This window comes from Mytilus trossulus, chromosome 12, assembly GCF_036588685.1.
Source record: "Mytilus trossulus isolate FHL-02 chromosome 12, PNRI_Mtr1.1.1.hap1, whole genome shotgun sequence".
Lineage (NCBI taxonomy): Eukaryota > Metazoa > Mollusca > Bivalvia > Mytilida > Mytilidae > Mytilus > Mytilus trossulus.
This window is the reverse complement of record NC_086384.1, coordinates 54,704,688-54,727,311: the sequence shown is the minus strand read 5'-3', so window position 1 is coordinate 54,727,311 and position 22,624 is coordinate 54,704,688. Positions and strand designations below refer to the sequence as shown.

At 33.0% G+C, this 22,624-nt stretch overlaps 2 protein-coding genes across 3 annotated transcripts; both read left to right on the top strand.

Moving 5' to 3' along the window:
• Positions 1-3,662: 3,662 nt before the first annotated feature.
• Positions 3,663-9,010, top strand: LOC134692589 (uncharacterized). Its single transcript, XM_063553047.1, has 3 exons — positions 3,663-3,802; positions 7,798-8,001; positions 8,856-9,010. Exons 1-3 carry the CDS (start codon positions 3,739-3,741, stop codon positions 9,008-9,010), a joined length of 423 nt encoding a protein of 140 aa, XP_063409117.1. The 5' UTR covers positions 3,663-3,738.
• A 2,313-nt stretch (positions 9,011-11,323) lies between these two features.
• LOC134692867 (uncharacterized) lies at positions 11,324-19,234 on the top strand. 2 transcript variants are annotated; one of them, XM_063553478.1, is made up of 4 exons: positions 11,324-12,441; positions 16,252-16,450; positions 18,048-18,076; positions 18,778-19,234. In XM_063553478.1, exons 1-4 carry the CDS (start codon positions 12,378-12,380, stop codon positions 19,038-19,040), a joined length of 555 nt encoding a protein of 184 aa, XP_063409548.1. In that variant the 5' UTR covers positions 11,324-12,377; the 3' UTR covers positions 19,041-19,234. The 2 variants fall into 2 exon arrangements, with proteins under 2 accessions (XP_063409548.1, XP_063409547.1); XM_063553477.1 differs by lacking the exon at positions 18,048-18,076 and having other exon boundaries at positions 12,299-12,441; positions 16,252-16,479; positions 18,778-19,183.
• Positions 19,235-22,624: the final 3,390 nt, after the last annotated feature.

The window sequence follows — 22,624 nt, the reverse complement described above, 5'->3', positions numbered from 1 at the left end:
GAGGGGCATTATGTTTTCTGGTCTGTGCCTCCGTTCGTTCGTTCGTCCGTCTGTGCGTTCGTCTGTGCGTCTGTTCACTTCAGGTTAAAGTTTTTGGTCAAGGTAGTTTTTGAAGAAGTTGAAGTCCAATCAACTTGAAACTTAGTACACATGTACCCGCGATATGATCTTTCTTATTTTACTGCCAAATTATAGTTTTGACCCCAATTTCATGGTCCACTGAAAATAGAAAATGATAGTGTGAAGTTCAGGTTAAAGTTTTTGGTTAAGGTAGTTTTTGATGAAGTTAAGTTACATCAACTTGACACTTAGTACACATGTTCCCTATGATATGATCTTTCTAATTTTAACTCCAAATTAATGTTTTGACCCCAATTTCACGGTCCACTGAACATAGAAAATGATAGTGCGAGTGGTGCATTCGTGTACTATGGACACATTCTTGTTTATTAAAAAATAACTCATATTTATCAAATAGTCATAAATTTAGAAAAAAAAACGTAATTTTTTGCGGTATATTTATCAACATTAAAAAAATTGCACTATTTACAGTTTTATAAAATTTGGTTCCCATAATCTCCCTGCAAAATTAAACCAAAATGTCGTTTTACAAAATAGGGATCCATGCACTAGTTTTCAAATTAAATCAGTTTTGAATAATTAAAATCAGTTGAAAAATGCATCTTTTCCCAGAAAGTCACAGTTTGACGTCGCGAAAATAACATTTACGTTAGCAACGTCATTACCTCCCCTGTAACTGTATCGTATGCCCTTAAATTATAAACCTGATACCTTTGATAACTAAGCCACTCAATAATATATGTTAAAAAGCAAAATCAATCATTGATGAAATATTTAAGCAAAACAATACAGGTGGCCGATTCAGGTTCTTGATAGTTATCAAAGGTACCAGGGTTATAATTTAATACGCCAGACGCGCGTTTCGTCTACATAAGACTCATCAGTGACGCTCAGATCAAAACAGTTAAAATGCCAAACAAATACAAAGTTGAAGAGCATTGAGGACCCAAAAATTCCTAAAAGTTGTGCCAAATACGGCTAAGGTAATCTACTCCTCGGCCTAAGAAAATCCTAAGTTTTTCGAAAAATTAAAAGTTTTGTAAACAGAACATTTGTAGAAATGACCATATAATTGATATTCATGTCAATAGCCTCTTGTTTATATTTCGACACATTGAGGTCCAAAGGGTCCTCAATTAAACAGTTGAATTCTTGGGTTCTTTGATATGCTGAATCTAACCATATTTTGGTGATTGTATTTAGTATTTAGTCATCACTGGTGGGTTTACTATTATCATTCATTATATGAATTTTGAGATATTTCCTTTTAAACAGAAATGTGTATTTCATAAAAAAAATCATATTGGGTTTTCGGGGTTCTCTGATATGCAATTTCTTACAGTATAATTAAGATTTTGAATATTGAACCATAATAGGTAAATGTCTTATTTCAATTTTTCTAGTTCATTTGGTTCACAAACCTATGCTATGTTAAATATTTAGAGTTAATTGCCGATATATGTTGAGCGAATTTCTGAACTTAAAGAAAATACTAGGATTGGTCAACACATGCAAGAACTGAAAGAAACTATTCAGGAAGGGTGGCCGATTAATAAATAGAATGTACCATCGTGTGTATCAATATATTTAGAAATTAGAGATGAACTGACACTTCAGAATGGTCTTTTACTTAAAGGAGAGAAAGTTATAATCCCTAAACCTCTAAGAACTGACACGATTAAGGGGATTCTTTCTTCATCCCTCTATAAAAATAAACTAATCACAGATACCAGGATTAAATTTTGCAGTTACGCCATACGCGCGATTCGTCTATAGATATCTGACCCATCAGTGACGCTCGAATCCAAAAAAGTAACAAAAAACCCAAATAAAGTACTAAGTTGAAGAGCATTGAGGACAAAAATTCCTAAAAGTTTTGTCAAATACAGCTAAGGTAATCTATTCCTGCTGTAGAAAAGCCATAATATTTTCAACAATTCAAAAGTTTTGTAAACAGTTAATATTTAAATATACCATATCAATGATAATTCATGTCAGCACACAAGTGCTGACTAGAGAGCATGACAATTATCAAGGACATTTTTTAAAGTTTGGAATAAAACATTAACTTAATGACAAATTTATAAGGTAAAAACAATGTTTAAACTTCATCCAAAATCAAAGCTTAACGTTCATATTCCCCCGTCTAGACCATTGAAAATACCAGTAAATGGTCTTTGAAAGGCTATTTAAATTTCAATTTAAAATACACAATACAAATTTTCAAAATGAATTGTCTTTCTTTAGTACCAATTTCATGACAGTATCTCCATGTTCTTCCACTAACACGGAATCAACGTCCCGGGGAACACATTCTCTATGTTGAACGTATTCCCGGCTTCTTCATCCTCCTCCTGAACAATATAGCAATTTCAGTTTTTGCTGTCCTCGTTGAGTGGTATTATAATAATTAGGCGTTATTCCAGATTAATGTCCATGAGATTGACCATAAATTTAGCCTGTAACGATAGTAAGACGATAACAGTATGATGGGTATACAATATAGATTAGAATTAAAATTGAAGATGTTGTTTAATGGTCATCATGATCGCTGATATCAATTTGTCCAATAAAATCGCTGATCAGAGGTTGACCCAACAAGGATGCAAACAACGCAATATGATTGGTTAAGGTAGCAATACACAGTTAGATGTTTAGTTTCGCATTATGGCCCCTGTGGATTTTTCAAATAGGAAAGTTATTGTGAAATAAAATTCATTTTAGACAGATGAGTGCTAATTTAGCCTTCAAAGGTGGTTCATAAGAGCATCAAGATTATTTTTGACATGTTTTATGGGCTGTTTTCTGTTTGACAGTCCGTATTTTCATAGCTAGACCGGCCATCGATTCATAAATTAATGTATTGTTTACAAACACACTTTTTCTACACGAAGTTTTTGACGCAGTTTTACAAAAAAATGAGATGAAAGACATATGATTTTCATTGGATTTGCTGAATGATATATGTACACAGTTTCAGAAAAGGTATTACTTCAAGCAATTGAAATTCTACTTTTAGTCAAATTTTGGGGAAATATGTGACATCTTTCCCCCCCTTTTTGCAATATTTTATAACAAATAAATGCAGATTGTTGCCATGGATACACCAAAAAGAATTTATATTTTACCATTTTATATACTGGAAATAAAATCTATGTAAGATTCTGATTACATACATATGCCCATATATGACACCCACAGTAAGCTTGATATTGCAAAAAGGCAATGAAAAGGGAATGGTAAAATTCATAAGGGCAAATTTTAGTATTTTTTCCCAACTGTTTATTGCTACCTAAATCATATTTACAGGAACAATGTAGGTTGATAGATAATTACGGAATGTGAAAGTATAATTAGATTTATCTTAAAAACTTTTAAAAATAGACATGCAATGATTGACATACAATCTTTTTTAAGAAAAAAGATAGAGGATTTCGTAGAAAAGGATATATTATTAAATTGCTATTCGTAGTTTCAGTTTCAGTGAATAGGTACAGAATACTTCATAGCGTTATAAATCATAGTTAAAAAATTATAAGTACAAAAAAGGTGCAAATCAATATCGTAATTCAAACACTATTATCTAGAATGTATAATTATGTGTCTAGATAACATTCACATAGTATTATTGTCTAAAAAGGAAGTATTAGTACATGTATGATGTGCTTAATCAGAAGTTGGATTATTTGTGTGTTTTGTTTTGGACTCGTATTGTATTCAGGTTTGTAGATGTGTACAAGTTATTTGTCCTGCTATTTTATTTCTAAAATTTAGGGGCTGGGGTGTTTATATAAATAATTAAAATTATGTACTTATATATAGATACTGCTACGCCATGAGCGAATGATACGACAGTAGTCTTGAGATTTAAATTTTTTTTTGGAATAAGACAGGGGTTGTGAAGGAAGTTATGTCAAGAATATCCTGACTCATTACTTAGTCCTGCTCAATAGGAAGTTTATATAAAAGAGAGAAAAAATGCCCACAACTTGTTTTATATAAAATTGAAAAAAGAAATGGGGAATGTATCAAAGAGACAACAACCCGACCATATATATATATCTTTTTTCACCAAAAGGATCAATCAAACTCCATTATTCAAAAAGAAAATAAAGAATCATCACGTAAAAGTATACAGAAATAAATATTAATATAACTTACAATTGTGTTCAGTTTTATTCAATAATCATCACTAGTTTCTGAGATAAAGCGCGACATGTGAACCCCCCTTCTTTTTTTTTTTTTTTACAAAAACTCAATAACTCTAAAATAAAATTCTGAATCATCACCAGAAAGAATAAAGACATAACTTAAAAGTTAAAAAAAGGCTGAGTAGGTAAAGTTTTCTTCTTACTTTTGTCTCTTAAAAATTGGTCTTGAACGTAAGAAACGCAAATCGGTTTTCAAAATTAGAGGATAGAGTTTTTGACAGATAACACATGAGTCAGGCAGACATTAAATAGTTCAAATACCTGTTGACCAATCATTTCATCAATTAAGTAATTACCTGATATGTATCTAACTTTCGTCGACAACCTTATGGTCCTTCCTTCTAATCATTATGCAATTTGACCTTTAAAGTAAGCTCTCTTTTATCCTGAAAACTGATGTTATCTAAGTTTCAAACATTAAGCTTACAACCATCACTATGATCTTCCAAATTCCAAATTAATTTATTTCCCTTACAATTCCCTTTGTCTTCATTTAGTCAGAATTTGGATGTGAAATCCTGAGTCTCCTGTGTAGAGAATGGTGAGCTCCCTGTACGTTACTTATCCTTGTAACATGCACCCGTCGGTAGCCTGTTATAAGGCAGAATGTGTTCCTATGTTGTACATCTTTATTTCTCAGAGGCAGTGAACATGTTCCATTGTATTCATCTCGGACACATTACCTTAATGTGTTCTCGTTTCAAACATTCATTCCACATTGCTACTGGGCGCTTAGCAAAAATCAATCCATTTCGTGTTTAACTTTGCTCAATTATAAGTTTGTTTCAATAAGTCAAATAATGATCTCGGTCAACAAAAAGTAAAATAACAAAAATACTGAACTCCGAGGAAAATTCAAATCGGAAAGTCCCTAATCGAATGGCAAACTCAAAGGATAAAACACATCAAAGAAATGGACTACTGGCACATTCTTGACTTGGTACAGACATTTTCAAATGTAGAAAATGGTGGATTGAATCTAATTTTATGGCACTAAACCTCTCACTTTTATGACAGTCGCATCAAAATTCGTTATTTTTACAACGACGCGTGAACAAAACAAACATAATCGGTAAAATAATTAAAATATGGCTCAACTTACAGCAGTCACCACTGTGTTACAATCTCAAGACAAACAAACATATATAAAACACACAAAAAGCATCTATCAACACTCCTTGTTTCGCGTGTTGGGCGTCAGAAAAGCAAACGTCACAAAACAAAATATGTTTCGTTCAATGTCTATTCGAGACAATAATAATTTCACATGGAGACTGGTAGTATGCAGGGTTATTAAATCAAAAGTTATGTTAAAATTAACAAACAAACATCACTGTATACCAGAAAAGAAGTTTCATGTTAACAAACATAAAAAATAAATGAAACATATTTAATAAATGGCTATAATCTATTTTGAATTTATTGAACCATAAAACTAATTTTTGACTCTTCACATTGAATAATCCGCGAAGCGGATTATGTAAAATATTAGGAGTCAAAAAATAGTTTTTTGGTTCTATAAAATCTCAATAAATTATTGCCATTCATTATATATGTTTCATTTATTTTTTTAATAAATTCTTAATAAATTTCTATCAAAAATAAGGCTCAAAGAACTTTTTATATTGTTTATATTTACAATAACAACGTACACATATGTTGGCGTATGAATATACAATATCAGAGTGAGCGTGTTGCCATCAAAATTGACAACATTGAAAATAAAACTAATAATTTTAACCAATCAGAAGACAGTAAAAACACCAAATTTATTTATTTGACAATACAACTGCTGAAAACCTACAAAAATCAACAATATTTTTGTAGTTTTTGGTTACTAGAATTATCTTGAATATCATCAAAGATGGAGATAACTGTAAGCAATCATAATGTTCAGCAAAGTAAGATCTACAAATAAGTCAGCACTACTACAAGTGTCAATTGACTCCTTAAGAAGATATTGCCCTTTATAGTCAGTTCTTATTATATAAATTTTTCGAAAGATTTTGTCATCTTTAACCAAAAATCCTCTGAAAAGTATGTTCATCAGGTTAAGATCTATCAGCACTGAAAATTCAGACGAATCAGACAACCTGTTGATTGGTTGCTATCCCTGAATTGGTAATTTTAAGGATTTATTTTACAATAATATTGTTGGATATTCTCCGATATTATTACAGATATATATAAACCGTAAACAGCAAACATGTTCAGCAGAGTAAGATCTACAAATAAATGCACATGGCCAACATGGTCTTTTACAAAAAAAATCTCTACTAAAAAAAAAATACTACTACTAGGTCCAATAAGTTAAAGTTAGCCACAATTTTAAGTAGGGTATCTTGATTGAAAAATGTATCTGGATGACCCTGTCATCCAACCAATTAACATGGCTGCCATGACTTAAATAAGACAAAGGGGTGTATAGAAATATGGCCCAAGACCACAATTAATGACACCACTTGACCCCGCTTTTTTGAATATAGTTCCTTTAAATATGTGTATTTTTCCTCATTTTTTTCCCTTCCTCACTCATTTCTTAGATTTTCTTGGATGAAAATGAAAGAAGAGAAGTGAAATAATTTTTTGGATGTTGTAGTGATATGGCCAAGTGCAAAAAGGTAATATTTACAGTTTTCGGAACATCTCTTGACTTGTCCATAGGGGGTATCGATGTGTATTGGCTAAAGGAGTAGGTCAGGTAATGCCTGGTTTTGGCCTCAATTTTCAAGTTCATCTAACGAAAGATTTTAGACACTTTTTAAACACTCAAGTGTCTATTTCAATTGATTTCAATTAATTTATAGGGAAGATTTTAACTGATTACGTCATTAAAAACGCCCCGATTCAAGCTTAAATATGAAAAATGTATGAAATATGCCAAAAATAGTCACTTTTCAGATGGTTTTTGTCAAAAATGAAAGTGGCCGCATCCGTGTTCATCCTAAACCTTTCTATATATTATGTATTAACATCTAAACAACTTAAATTTCAATATTATGGATGAACACGAATGCGGCCACTTTCATTTGAGACGGAAACCGTCTAAAGTATTGTCAAAAACAGCCCATATTTATGTAGCAGAAGCATTCTACTTTTCGATAGATTTCTTAACGATTACATATTCACAACTTTCTAAAACTGCTATATTTTGGGGCCAAAAAGGGGTCTTACTGAACCTACTCCTTTTTAAAAGTGATTGCTTCAATCTTTCTGAATTTTGAATATATATTTGGACTAGAACTATACATTACACACACACAAAAATTGACAAAAGAACATGGTGCAATTTTTTAAATGATACAAAACGTTCTAAAGAACTGATAGAGGAATTAATTATGGACTGTGGCCGTCTAAGGGAAAATTGTAAAAAAAAAACGGTGGACTCACGTCCCAAATTACCAGGACTAGAAAACAAACGTATTATTTTATTATAAAACAAAGCTTATTGTTCGTGCTAAATGTTAAAAGAAATTTTAGATACATATAATTTTTGTATATCCAGATGCGTTATGGTGTTACCAATGCGGTGATAGCTCGATCGAAGGACCATGCGTAACAGACACAGCCGGCATGGAAGCCGAGTACATCAGACGGAATGCTTCTATCAAAGACCCGGATAAGGATGAGAATAAAGCACCATACAAATATTTAAAGGATTGTTCAAACACGAGTGAAATCTGTATTATAGAAAGAATTGAAGAACAGGGTGAGATATATAATGATAGACACTGTCATTCGTTAAAACGATTGGAATCGAAAAAGAAAACTGTCCTATTCCTAGCTGAGTACAAGCATGTGGAGAACAAAATAGTGGGATAAACTATTTTTTCGGGGGGGGGGGGGGGTATTATAAGCTTTACTTCCCACTTGTGTGGCAGTTGTTTTTTTCTCTCAGTATTTTGACAATTGTTTTGCAGCAATCGGTTCATATGACAATGATTAGGAACCAGCGGGTAAAACTGTGTAAAAACAAAATGACTAACTAAAAAATTCAAAACAAACATGCAAACAAAAACATAAGTGGAGTTTCATACCGACACGTGTCCAAAATGGGTATGCACGATAATGAATTTAAAAAATCACAGCAAATGCAAATAAAATAGACAAAAATACTAAAAACTTCACCAGCAGACCTACCAAACAAGGATAAACAACAAAAACCAAAGTGACGGTTTCTTAGTACTAAATATGTACGGACAAGCCTTTCTCTTTATCTAGAACGTTTGTCGTTTAACATAAAAATGCATAATATAAAACAGTTCAGCTACCAACATGACGAACAATGAAATAATAAACCGCCCCAAATTGGAAACCATGGATCTACGGGAAATTGTCTAGGTTTAATACGGAAGTTTTTTGCATATTGCACCTCATGGAAAACCCTCATCAAAAGTTATTTAATGAAGTCACAGCATACGATATATGCCAGTACTAGTAATTGCATTTGATAAGACTTTTAAGTATTTTAATTCATCAAAACGTTAGACAAAAGTAATGAGTACATCATGCCTGAAAACGCATTTGTTGTATGGTATATTTTCAATTATTATAATATTACAGGACAAACGCATGCATATATATATATCTACGTGACTGTCACACTACCGGAAGGAGCTACTCGATTCAAGATCCGAGGTTTAATGACCTTGACCCTATTCTCAATCACACAACGTGCATATATGAAAGGGGATCTAGTAAGAGATTGGTGTGTGTAACAATCTGCGATACAGACTTTTGTAATGGACCTCAGATTGATGGAGGATCGATATTGCAGATACAAATGTGGCTGAACGTGTTATGTGCTGCTGTTGTGATTTTAAGACAAATGTTTTTCGTCTAATTTAAGGATGTTCGCTTGCCATAATTATTTTGAGATTTTTGTCAGATTTACGGAATCCTATGGTTTTATTCATTTGAATGCCTTGAAAAATTTTGTCCGCTGATACCCATTTTTCTTTTTATAAATCTTTTACATGTATAATGATAAGCCATCTGTAAAAGTCTTATACAATCTTTGTTACTTTTATTCCCCATTGATGGGTATTTTGTTTTCTGGTCTGTACGTCCGTCTGTTCGTTCGTTCGTGCGTACATCCGTCCGTCCGTTCGTCCCGCTTCAGGTTGGCGTGCACTTTATACTGCAGATTTGGCTTGTTTGGAGATTACATGTACACTTTATAGTTGCAGATTTGGCGTGTATGGAGATTACATGTGCACTTTACACTGCAGATCTGGCGTGTATGGAAATTACATTGTGCCCCTTATACTGCAGATTTTGCTTGTATGGAGATTAAATGTGCACTTTATACCGCCGACTTGGCGTGTATGGAGATTAATGTGCATTTCATACTGCAGATTTTGCTTGTATGAAGAATATACGTGTGCACTTTATACTGCATATTTGGCGTGTATGGATAATGACAGGAGATTTTATGTTCACTTTAAACTGCACATTTGGCGTGTATGGAGATTAAATGTACACTTTATACCGCAGACTTGGCGTGTTATGAGATAAAATATGTTTTCCGTGCCGCAGAAATAGTGTTTTCTGGTATGCAAAGAAACGTCTCACGCTACTGGTGTGATTTTAGCGAAATCGGGGACAAGACGCATTTGTGACATTGATTTATAAACATAAAAATTTATATTTTAAAGTGTTATATATCATTTTGAACCTTTTAAACTCTACTTTCCGAATAATGCAATTTTGTGTATATATAACAGACTATTTTCATTAAGTAAAAATCAATAAAACCTTAATTTTTTAATATTATTTCCTTGTCCCGCGTTATACTTTAAGTTTTGGGAAATTCTGAATATAGCTGTTTATGGCTTAACCTTACAATGCACTGTTTACAAAGATAATGCGTCGACTGTACGAATCAACCACTGCTTTATAGAATGACGTATCTGTAGATGGGTGGACATTTATATTCAAATACGACTGAGGTTTATCATACCATAAAATCTATAATAAATATTATATTAATTCAAATGCATAGCTTGACTATATTAAACGTTATGTATAGTATATTTTACAAAATTTGTACAAAATAATTATGAAAAAAACCATCCTTAGACGAAACGATAGTCTTATGTCGTTAAATCACACCGAGTTTAAAAACATCGTTGAAATTATTTTTTCCTTATACTATTGAACAACTTATGAAAATTGTTCGATTTGTTGTATAGGGGTCCCTCATTTATTAATTTTTTAATTTTACAGGAAATTGTTTGCTATTTTTATTTATTTTAGACATTTTCTTTGTATCTTCCTTTTTAGAACCCCGTTATTTTTATCTTCAATTATTTTGTTTTACCCATTTTTTCTATTCTTATTTTTTACCTATAATTTGTCATTTTTGCTTGCCCTTTATTCTCTTTTGTGTTAACCCTATCGAGACCCTCTAGGATCACAAATATGATTTATACGGAAACTAAAAATATCATGACCATAAATTCGTAATGATTTTGATGTTAAAACTAATTCGATTTTTATCTTCAAATCTCAGAAAATAGGAAACCAGATAAAATATAACTCAGTTTTAAAGATAACAGATCTAATTTCTTCGGAAACTGACAAAATTTCAAGGCCAACAATTATGTTTTAATTAATGTTTAAATCAAAAAAAATCTGAAAGGTACCAGTCTTGTATTACAACTCCAGTTTCCGGTGCATGACATTGAGGGAAACAAAATAGTGCATTTTTTTTCTGAACTCATTTTTTTCTGTTTGATTATAGGTTTATGCTGAATTAAAACATATATATATATACTATAAAAAAAATCTTGCATCTTTTGGGGATATCAATCCAGGAAAGTGGAAGGATATCATGTTTACTGGAAGTGGTTCGGCCTAGTAAAAATAGCAAACAGAAAGTAGAAAAAAAATAGTTTCACTTCAGGATTGCGTAACTTTTTATTCTTCGTGGCAAGACCCCCTTTTTTCTCTCGATTAAATCACAATTTTACATTAGTACATTCATGATATGAACGTGATTTTTTTTTTCTATGTGACATTTTTTATTTTTTTATTTTCAAAGATCAGCTGTTTTGCATGTAAGCCCATGGAGCAGTCAATTACTACAAGACTGCAACCTGAAAAGCCTGAACATGAAAAATATCTCTTCATTTGAACTTCTCATTTTTTACATTGACATTGATATAAATAATTTTGAAGTCCTTTACATAACTTTTCGTATGTGTATCTTAGTAGTATAAATTAAAACAAAAACAAAATAAAAAACAAGAATGTGTCCATAGTACACGGATGCCCCACTCGCACTATCATTTTCTGTGTTCAGTGGACCGTGAAATTGGGGTAAAAACTTTAATTTGGAATTAAAATTAGAAAGATCATATCATAGTGAACATGTGTACTAAGTTTCAAGTTGATGTAACTTTAACTTTAACAAAAACTACCTTGACCAAAAACTTTAACCTGAACTTCGCACTATCATTTTCTATGTTCAGTGGACCATGAAATTGGGGCCAAAACTATAATTTGGCATTAAAATTAGAAAGATATAGCATGGGGAACATGTGTACTAAGTTTCAAGTTGATTGGACTTCAACTTCTTCAAACTACCTTGACCAAAAACTTTAACCTGAAGCGAACGGACGCACAGACGGACGAACGAGCGAACGAACGGAGGCACAGACCAGAAAACATAATGCCCATCTATTATCGTAGGTGGGGCATAATTATAGATAAGCAGAAAACATACAAAGACATTGAAACCGTCTTAAACGATTTAAAGCGTACATATTGAGGACAGTTAAAGATAATAACGTATAATACACAAAGAAAAGAAAAAATACGAATGCATTGCATATATTGTAATATACATGTACATGTACATCTTGGTACTTCGAATCACGACTTCCACACAATGTCTTATAAAGAATGAACATACTTTGAGAAGAGAAATCTATATTTCTATTACAACATTAACCACTCGAAAATTCAATATCTACATGTAAAAGGTAAACAGGCGATATCTTTATCTAAACAATCATATCTCTCTGATATATTTTTGTTTAAATCGATCACCCATACCTTAATCTAGAAGGAAGGGAAACAATGGTGGTGATTTGTCGGTTGTGGATTTTTCCCCTTATTTTCATAGGATTGGTATATCATTCAGGTTTGTTAAACAGATATTGATATATATATATATATACTATAGTATTCTGTAGTTGAATTATACTATGTTCCACTTAATGTGGATATATTTTCTATTCCTAACGTCTGACCTTAGACAAGCAGGTTCAAATCGTAAACGTTATGGGAATATTGCGAAATCAAAAAAACAACCAGAATACTTTATTTCTCTCGGATGTTTTCAGAGTATTTCATGTAAGTTTCTGAGGTGAATACTGACAACTTTGTGCTTTATAAAGAATATTTCCATAAAAAATTGAATGTGAAATACCTGAACGTATAAGAAGTCTGCATGTTGAGCTATATTTACGAATGATGTCTTTATACCGATGATAAAATTTAATAAATGTTTTGACTAGTTTGTGATATCGAAAACCCTGGTGTAATAATTTTTCAGTAATACATAAATTTCTCTCGTTAAAATCTAAAACATTGTTACATACACGAGCGAATCGTACAAGTTGAGATATATAAACACCGTAAGATGGTGACAAGGGAACGGATAATTAACGATAGGAAATGAAAAATCATCCCTTTTATCCTAAAAGACACATACATACATAATGTTAGTTCATTGTACATGACAAGAATTACAGGCTTCTGACTCGTGAAAGGCACATACATACAGAATGTAAGTTTATCGTAGTACACGACAGGGATTACAAGCTACCGACTCGTGAAAGGCACATACACACAGAATGTAAGTTCATTGTTCACGACAGGAATTACAGACTACTGACTCTTGAAAGGCACATACACACAGAATGTAAGTTCATAGTACACGACAGGAATTACAGGTCACTGACTCGTGAAACGCACATTTATACAGAATGTTAGTCCATTGTACACGACAAGAATAACAGACTACTGACTCGTGAAAGGCACATACATACAGAATGTAAGTTCATTGTACACGACAAGAATTACAGACTACTGACTCTTGAAAGGCACATACATACAGAATGTAAGTTCATAGTACACGACAAGAATTACAGACTACTGACTCGTGAAAGGCACATACATACAGAATGTAAGTTCATAGTACACGACAAGAATTACAGACTACTGACTCTTGAAAGGCACATACATACAGAATGTAAGTTCATAGTACACGACAAGAATTACAGACTACTGACTCTTGAAAGGCACATACACACAGAATGTAAGTTCATAGTACACGACAGGAATTAAGCTAGGCTACTGAATCGTGAATCACAAACATACAGAATGTAAGTTCATAGTACACGACAAGAATTACAGACTACTGACTCTTGAAAGGCACATACATACAGAACGTAAGTTCATAGTACACGACAAGAATTACAGACTACTGACTCTTGAAAGGCACGTACACACAGAATGTAAGTTCATAGTACACGACAGGAATTAAGCTAGGCTACTGACTCGTGAATCACAAACATACAGAATGTAAGTTCATAGTACACGACAAGAATTAAGCTAGGCTACTGACTCGTGAATCACAAACATACAGAATGTAAGTTCATAGTACACGACAGGAATTAAGCTAGGCTACTGACTCGTGAATCACAAACATACAGAATGTAAGTTCATAGTACACGACAGGAATTAAGCTAGGCTACTGAATCGTGAATCACAAACATACAGAATGTAAGTTTATTGAAAACGACAGGAGTTAATCGAAACTTGGATACTTGAAAGTGATATTATAAGACTGATGAGGTATAAGTTTCACATTTTTTTATATATATATGGACCGTTTGTGTTTTCCCGTTCTTCAAGTAGTTTGTCCTCTAGTTTTTTTCCCTGTACTGTACAGATATCTTATATCAGGTGTTTCCCCGTTAACAATTTAGGTTAAGGACGAGGTTAGTGCAAACCGTTTATTACCCAACCAATTTCAGACCAGCACCTGGGTGGACTATCTGAATCATGTATTAGGGTCTGGATGTGGTTTACAGAATGAGAACTTAAAAACGGTAGAAATGGCAGAATAAAGGGGGAAATACAGAAAAATGGTCCCAAAATGTATAGAGTAGAGAAAATAGGCCCCTTAATATAATAAAAAGGGAAATATAGGCCTTAAAAACTAAGAAATAAAGAGAATCTTATACAAAAAAGGCATATATAAAGAAATATAGGACTCCCCTCCCCATTTTGATCCTTTTCAAGACCCTCATGTGTTGAATGATATTTCTTGTCTTTTGTTGTCATTTTTTCGGAGGAGTTGGATTTTAATGACTAACTTGCGACCTATAGTTGTTAATTTTGGTGTCATTTAGGTCTTTTGTGGACAGTTGTCTCATTGGCAATCATACCACATCTTTTTTTTTATATTGGTAGGTTTTTCTGTCCAATTTTTTGTTTCTATTCCTCTTTATATGTACAAAACTTGTTTTTCATTTTTACCTTTGTATATAAGCCAATTTTTAGCTCACCTGACCCAATGGGCCGAGTTTTGACTACCAATAGAAAATAGAGACAAAAGGCAAGTTTGGTCTATCATTTCGAAAACTTTTACAAATACATGGAGGTATGTTATAAATTATCAGAGCTGTCAATATGAGTCAATACTGTTAGACGACTTCTCATTTGTCTATATTTGTGCCTATTATAAAACTTTTTAATGACATGGAAATAGATAATCCTATGTTTCCAAATCTATCTGATACACAAAAACTAGTAATCCTACTAAATCCTTCTAATATAAACCAAGTGAAAAAAAACCGGTTCCTTTATAAAACAGTCTTTAGAGCTGAGGACAGGGGACTCTTAGTTAGTTTTACTTGTATATATATAGATATGTGTGTGTTCAACTCAGTTATTTTATTGTTGTTGTTACTTTTGTTTATGTCACAAGTATAATGTTACTTATATGACAAATAAAGATTATTATTATTTTGAAACTTGAAATAAGTTCATTTTCTACATGTGATGGATTTCCGAAACTTTCAGTCGACTCCTTAATTTAAGAATAACTGTCCATTAATGACGATTTCTAAATTTTTTGAATCAAAGCCTTATATCTTAAAAATTATAAAGATAGATAGCAAAAATCGTTAAGCAAGACTTTAAGACAATATGGATACGTAGGAAATCTTCTATCGACTTTCAATTGGAGTTTTTTTAATTATTGTAGCAGTAATCATATGTTTTTATTTCGATACTTTTATAGCCGATTAAACGGTATTGGTTTGAGTCATTGTTGAAGCCCAAACGATTGTCTATAATTGCTTACATACGCTTCATTTAAACATTGGTAGATATAAAATTGAAAATAGAAACGGGGAACATGTCAAAGAGACACCAACCCGACCATAGAGCAGACAACAGCCAAAGGCATATATATACAGTGATATTGTTTGCCTTATATTAATGGAGAAAAAAAAATGGCTTAAAATTATTCCCCAAAAAACAACTTTTTTCCCAAAGAGAGCAGTTTCAGAAGTAATTGTGCATGAATTCAAACTGAAAAACACTCATTTATACTTTTGTCATGCCTAAAATTACTATTTGTGCAGATTGAGGGTATATTTATGTATCATCACTGACTTAAAGGGGTCTTATTTTAAAGCAGGGTTTGACTCTTGAAATGGGGTCTGTAAATTGAAGTTTCAGTCAAATTCAGGGTTGTTTCTAAAATTCCAAATTTGATGTAAATTACCCATTTTTTCCCAATAAAAAAGGGTAGAGTTAGTTAAGAAAAAAGCCAACAATATCACTGATATAATAGTTGTCTCATAGGCAATCATACCACAGCTCTTTATTTTTTGTATTCATATAAAATTCTTATAATGGACTAACTTTATTGTAGATTCATTATGGTGCTACCAATGTGGTGACAGTTCTGCCACTGGTCCGTGTATAACAGACACAGCTGACATGGAAGCAGAATACATAGAGTTCAATAAAACAAACTCGACAGAGAAACAAGATCAGCCAACAACTGATAAAGACACAAATACGAAAAAATACCAATATCTTAAAAATTGTCAGAACTCAAACTATGATAGGTGTGTCATTGAGAGGATAGAAGAACAAGGTAGTGTATTTACTATAATAGGTGTGTTATTGAGAGGATAGAAGAACAATGTAGTGTATTTACTATGATAGGTGTGTCATTAAGAGGATAGAAGAACAAGGTAGTGTATTTACTTTGATAGGTGTGTCATTGAGAGGATAGAAGAACATGGTAGTGTATTTACTATAATAGGTGTGTTATTGAGAGGATAGCAGAACAATGTAGTGTATTTACTATGATAGGTGTGTTATTGAGAGGAGAGAACTACAAGGTATGTATTTACTCTGATAGGTATGTCATTATGAGGATAGAAGAACAAGATAGTGTATTTACTCTGATTGGTGTGTCATTGAGAGGATAGAAGAACAAGGTAGTGTATTTACTTTGATAGGTGTGTCATTGAGAGGATAGAAGAACATGGTAGTGTATTTACTATAATAGGTGTGTTATTGAGAGGATAGCAGAACAATGTAGTGTATTTACTATGATAGGTGTGTTATTGAGAGGAGAGAACTACAAGGTATGTATTTACTCTGATAGGTATGTCATTATGAGGATAGAAGAACAAGATAGTGTATTTACTCTGATTGGTGTGTCATTGAGAGGATAGAAGAACAAGGTAGTGCATTTACTCTGATAGATGTGTCATTGATAGGATAGAATAACAAGGTTGTGTATTTACTATAATACTAGGTTTGTCATTGTGAGGATAGAAGAACAAGATAGTGTATTTACTGTGATAGATGTGTCATTGAGAGGATATAAGAACAAGGTAGAGTATTACTGTGATAGATGTGTCATTGAGAGGATAGAAGAACAAGATAGTGTATTTACTGTAATAGGTGTGTATTGAGAGGATAAAATAACAAGTTAGTGTATTTACTGTGATAGATGTGTCATTATGAGGATAGAAGAACAAGATAGTGTATTTACTCTGATAGGTGTGTCATTGAGAGAATAGAAGAACAAGGTAGTGTTTTACTGTGATAGATGTGTCATTGAGAGGATAGAAGAACAAGGTCGTGTATTTATTCTGATAGATGTGTCATTGAGAGGATAGAAGAACAAAGTAGGGTATTTACTCTGATAGGTGTGTCATTGAGAGGATAAAAAAACAAGATAGTGTATTTACTCTGATAGATGTGTCATTGAGAGGACATAAAGAACAAGGTAGTGTATTTACTCTGATTGGTGTGTCATTGAGAGAATAAGAGAACAATGTAGTGTATTCACTCTGATAGATGTGTCATTGAGAGTATAGAAGAACAAGGTTGTGTATTTACTGTAATAGGTGTGTATTGAGAGGATAAAATAACAAGTTAGTGTATTTACTGTGATAGATGTGTCATTGAGAGGATTGAAGAACAAGATAGTGTATTTACTATGATAGGTGTGTCATTGAGTGGATAGAAGAACAAGGTAGTGAATTTATTCTGATAGATGTGTCATTGAGAGGATAGAAGAACAAGGTTGTGTATTTACTATAATAGGTGTGTATTGAGAGGATAAAAGAACAAGGTAGTGTATTTACTGTGATAGATGTGTCATTGAGAGGATAGAAGAACAAGATAGTGTATTTACCCTGATAGATGTGTCATTGAGAGGATAGAAGAACAAGGTAGTGTATTTACTTAGTTCATATTGAAAAAGAGATTGGTAAAAAAGGTACAATAAGGAAAATATGAAAATATATTTTGTATTTTTAAAACATAGCAATAGTTAGTCTTACAATCATAAGTTTACAAATAAAATTGAAAAGGGAAATTGGGAATATGTCAAAGTCACAACAACCTGGCCAAAGCAGTCGAAGGATACCATTATGTCTCCAACGCAGTAAGAAATCTAACACCTGGAGATGAGCCTCGGCTGGCCCTTAGAACAAATGTGTACTAGTTTAATGAAAATGGACATCATACTTAACTCTAAAACATTAACTAAATCTAAAAAAAATAAGATACAAAACTTACAAAGGCCAAAGGCTTCTGACTTGGACGGGTAAAACATGTTTTGTGAGATTTCAACCCTCCCCATTTAGAACACTAAGTAACTATGTTTAAAAGAAGTCGGAGTCCGATACCAGAACAGGGTAACAAAATACACTAAGAAAGTGACAATGTACATAAATAAATTTGAGACTCCTAGGAGTAACTGACACACCAGCTTCAGACCCCAATTAAGCCTTTTTACACTGATGCACAATATAAGCTTTTTATACATTTTTTTCAGCAACTACAACAATAAATGGCTGGTAGTTCTCAAGTTATCTTATCTTATAGAATCATGTTGCCTGCTTCCACATTATTCATATTTCTGTTTCAGGACAGGTCCATGCATATATACGGGATTGTCACAACAGTGCTAACAACTATTCATTTTATGACCCGAAGTTTTCAGATTTAGACCCTGCGCGTAACCACACATCATGTATCTATGACGCCTTTTCCAAGAGACTAGCTTGTGTTACTGTGTGTGAAACTGACTTTTGTAATGGACCTCAGATAGCTGGTGGAAATAGTAGCCGCGCTCAAACACTGCTTGTTCTGTTTTATTCTGTTCTTGTAGTGTTAAAGTACATTGTTTAATCTATAGTCACTGTGAAACATTGGTTAAATAAAACGTCTTAACCTGAAATACCATAACGTTGAGTGTTACGCTTCGATCGTGTGAGTTTGGCACAAACGTAGAAAATATTGGTGCTATTTAATACTAGGTATAGTTCATTACTTTTATATATAAATAATTTTTGCAATAAAATATTGAAGTAAAGCTAAATGACTCGATGTACCATTTCAGAATAAAAGTGTAAAACAATTCAACTAAGAAAACAAATATGACAGATATGTGTCGGGCACAGAATCATTTACTGGTGCCATATACCTTCGTATTACTCAATATTTAGTTTTGTAAAGAAGTGCTTGAGACTGTTGTTTCATCTTTTGAATACTGATAGATTTGGTTTATGTTTACTAGACCGAAAACAAACGACAGAATAAGCAAAACCACATTCAGACTGTATCTTTTTGTTCTTTCTTTTATATAAATAAGACCCTTAGTTTTCTCGTTTGAATTGTTTTACATTGTCATATCGGGACCTATTATAGTTGACTATGCGGTATGAGCTTTGCTCATTGTTGAAGTCCGTGTGGTGACCTATAATTATTAATGTCGGTGTCATTTTGGTCTCTTGTGGACAGTTGTCTCATTGGCAATCATGCCACATCTTCTTTTTATATACGGTCTTTAACAATAGACGAAATTTCTGTCGTCGATTTGCTGTACTTTTTACATTTGCATGCAAATTTATTTCAGCTGTCTTTTGGCCATAAAAAACCTGATCTTTATTCAACACAACACCAAAACTATATATGCGAAATTTAAAATATACTAGAACATTGCTAAACTAAACATTAAAAAAAACGCTCAGTTTATACAAGACCTGTTTTATAATGTGCATGCGACATTTGAAATTTGGGGGGAGTTAATTAAAATAAAAATCTGCTATCGTTGAGTATTCCCTTTCTTTCTTTCTTTCTTACTAATTTATATGTTAACTGATAACTACCAGTTTATTGATTGTCCTTGGAGCCCCCTGCAGATGTCAGTATAATGGTATTCTCCTAGTTATATAGCAGAAAAATTGAAAAAAAAAACATAATTAGGAAGGAACATGTAGCAAGTCTAGGTGTATATCTACCTTGACCACCAATGAGTGTCTCGCAAAGTCGGTTAAATAACAATTGATATAAGAATATTCACATATCTCAAAGAGAGAGAGAGAGTTTAGTAATCAAGCGTGTTATTTTTTTTATTCATCGGTAAATAGTCAATATTAAAACAAAGAAAACTACTATAAAAAAGAAGATGTGGTATGATTGCCAATGAGACAACTATCCACAAAAGACCAAAATGACACAAACCAGTAACAATTATAGGTCACCGTAAGGCCTTCTACAATGAACAAAGCCCATACCGCATACTAGTATTGATTACTGGGGGGGGGGACTGTTTTACTTTGACTATCTTTGTTCGACATTCAAGATCTTGAAAATGTATTATGTGCGCAGCTTCCAGAACTATTCAGTGAAGGAAAACAATTTAAAAAAATAGTAACATATGATAAGAAGGTGTGAAATGATTTTCTCATCCCAGGAATAGATTACCTTAGACGTATTTCGCACCACTTTTTCGAATTTGGATCCTCAATGCTCTATAACTTTGTACTTGTTTGGCTTAACTATTTTGATATGAGCGTCGCTGATGAGTCTTATGTAGATGTTCAAAGCGCGTCTGGCGTATTAAATTATAACCCTGGTTCCTTTAATAACTATTGATATAGCAGCCAATGAGACAACTACAAATGTATGCAATAGAATCTGAATGAAGCGCATGTTACTACCGTACAGCCTTTAGCAATGAGAAAATTTCATACATATAGGCCGCCAGAAAAGACCCCAACACATATTATGTAAGACTTGAAACTATTTCTGTTTACTGTACATAAGGTAAGAACATGTTACTGAGACTAGCTACATCATGTTACCAACTTGTTAATTTACATTAAAAATTTGAACTTCATTATGTTATCAATTATAGAAAAAAAGTTGACTTACCAACATTAGGAGTTAATTTAAAGATATTTATTTATAGTGGATTGGGAAACAAGTTTTGCAACTTATATTAATCCCTTTCCACTTTGTGGGTGAGAGTGCTGCCTTGTAGCGGCATTAGCCTACTCTTTTTCGAAATCTACAAGGGTGTCTTTAACGTGCAAGAGATAAGGCTCTCTCTTAACACGGGTCAGCCATTTATCGTCACCGTCCGACGGACTATCATCGTTTCCTCAAGACCATACTCGCAAATAGTGTCAAGGGAGAGCCGAAAATTGAGTTCCTGAAACTGTCATCCCAAACGGGAATTGAACGAGGAACCTTTGTGTTAGTAGTCCGATGCACTAACCACTACACCACGGCTCTCAATGAAGCGGTTGTGGGGTTGTCTGGCTTTGTTGAAGATCCATTGATGACCTTGGACTGTTTTTGCCTTTTTTGGTCGAGTTGTTGTCTCTGCGAAAAATTCCGTACTTCTAATGTCAATTTTCAATAACCTATAATCGTTTTACAGGTTTTAAATGATTTTACATATCATTTCCATTAACGTTAAATAACTTATTCCTTCTTACTTGCCTGTAAGTGTTCCCCCTTTACCATATAATGATAATGATTGCCAATGAGACATCTCACCACTAAATGACTGAGCTACACCAACCCTACCAAACAACTGGGATGATATCAGGTTCCTTAGAAGGGTAAGCAGACCCTACTCTAAACGAGGTGCCCGTCGTGTGTGTTGATCATACAAGTGCAAAGCCGGTGACAAGACTAATTCAGTAGGTCACATTCTTACACAGCATCATTGTGGATATTAAAAATCTTAGAGCGCATCATACTTTGTTTTAAAAAAAAACACAATCGAAACAGCCAATCTGAATATGGAATAGAATAAATTAGAATATTTTATTTCCCAGTTTCCAGGGGCAATGAAGGGCATAAAATCAGATACAATTGATTTACATAATTGGTAACAACAATAGCGACATATAACTATATGTTTCGTATATAAGCATTGGTCATAATCAGAGCCAAAAACAACATATATATTGTGAATAAAAGAATAGAATTACATAGATATAGGAAGATGTGGTGTGAGTGCCAATGAGACAACTCTCCATCCAAATAACAATTTAAAAATTAAACCATTATAGGTTAAAGTACGGCCTTCAACACGGAGCCTTGGCTCACACCGAACAACAAGCTATAAAGGGCCCCAAAATTACTAGTGTAAAACCATTCAAACGGGAAAACCAACGGTCTAATCTATATAAACAAAACGAGAAACGAGAAACACGTATATATTACATAAACAAACGACAACTACTGTACATCAGATTCCTGACTTAGGACAGGTGCAAACATTTGCAGCGGGATTAAACGTTTTAATGGGCCCAAACCTTCTCCCTTTTTCTGAAACAATAGCATAACATCACAACATAGAAAAACATTCGATAAAATATCAATTGGCAGACTTAACTCAATCAAAAAACGTATGATTACACAATGAACGAATAAATTTGATCTGCGATATCTGAATACAAATGCACAGTAATTAA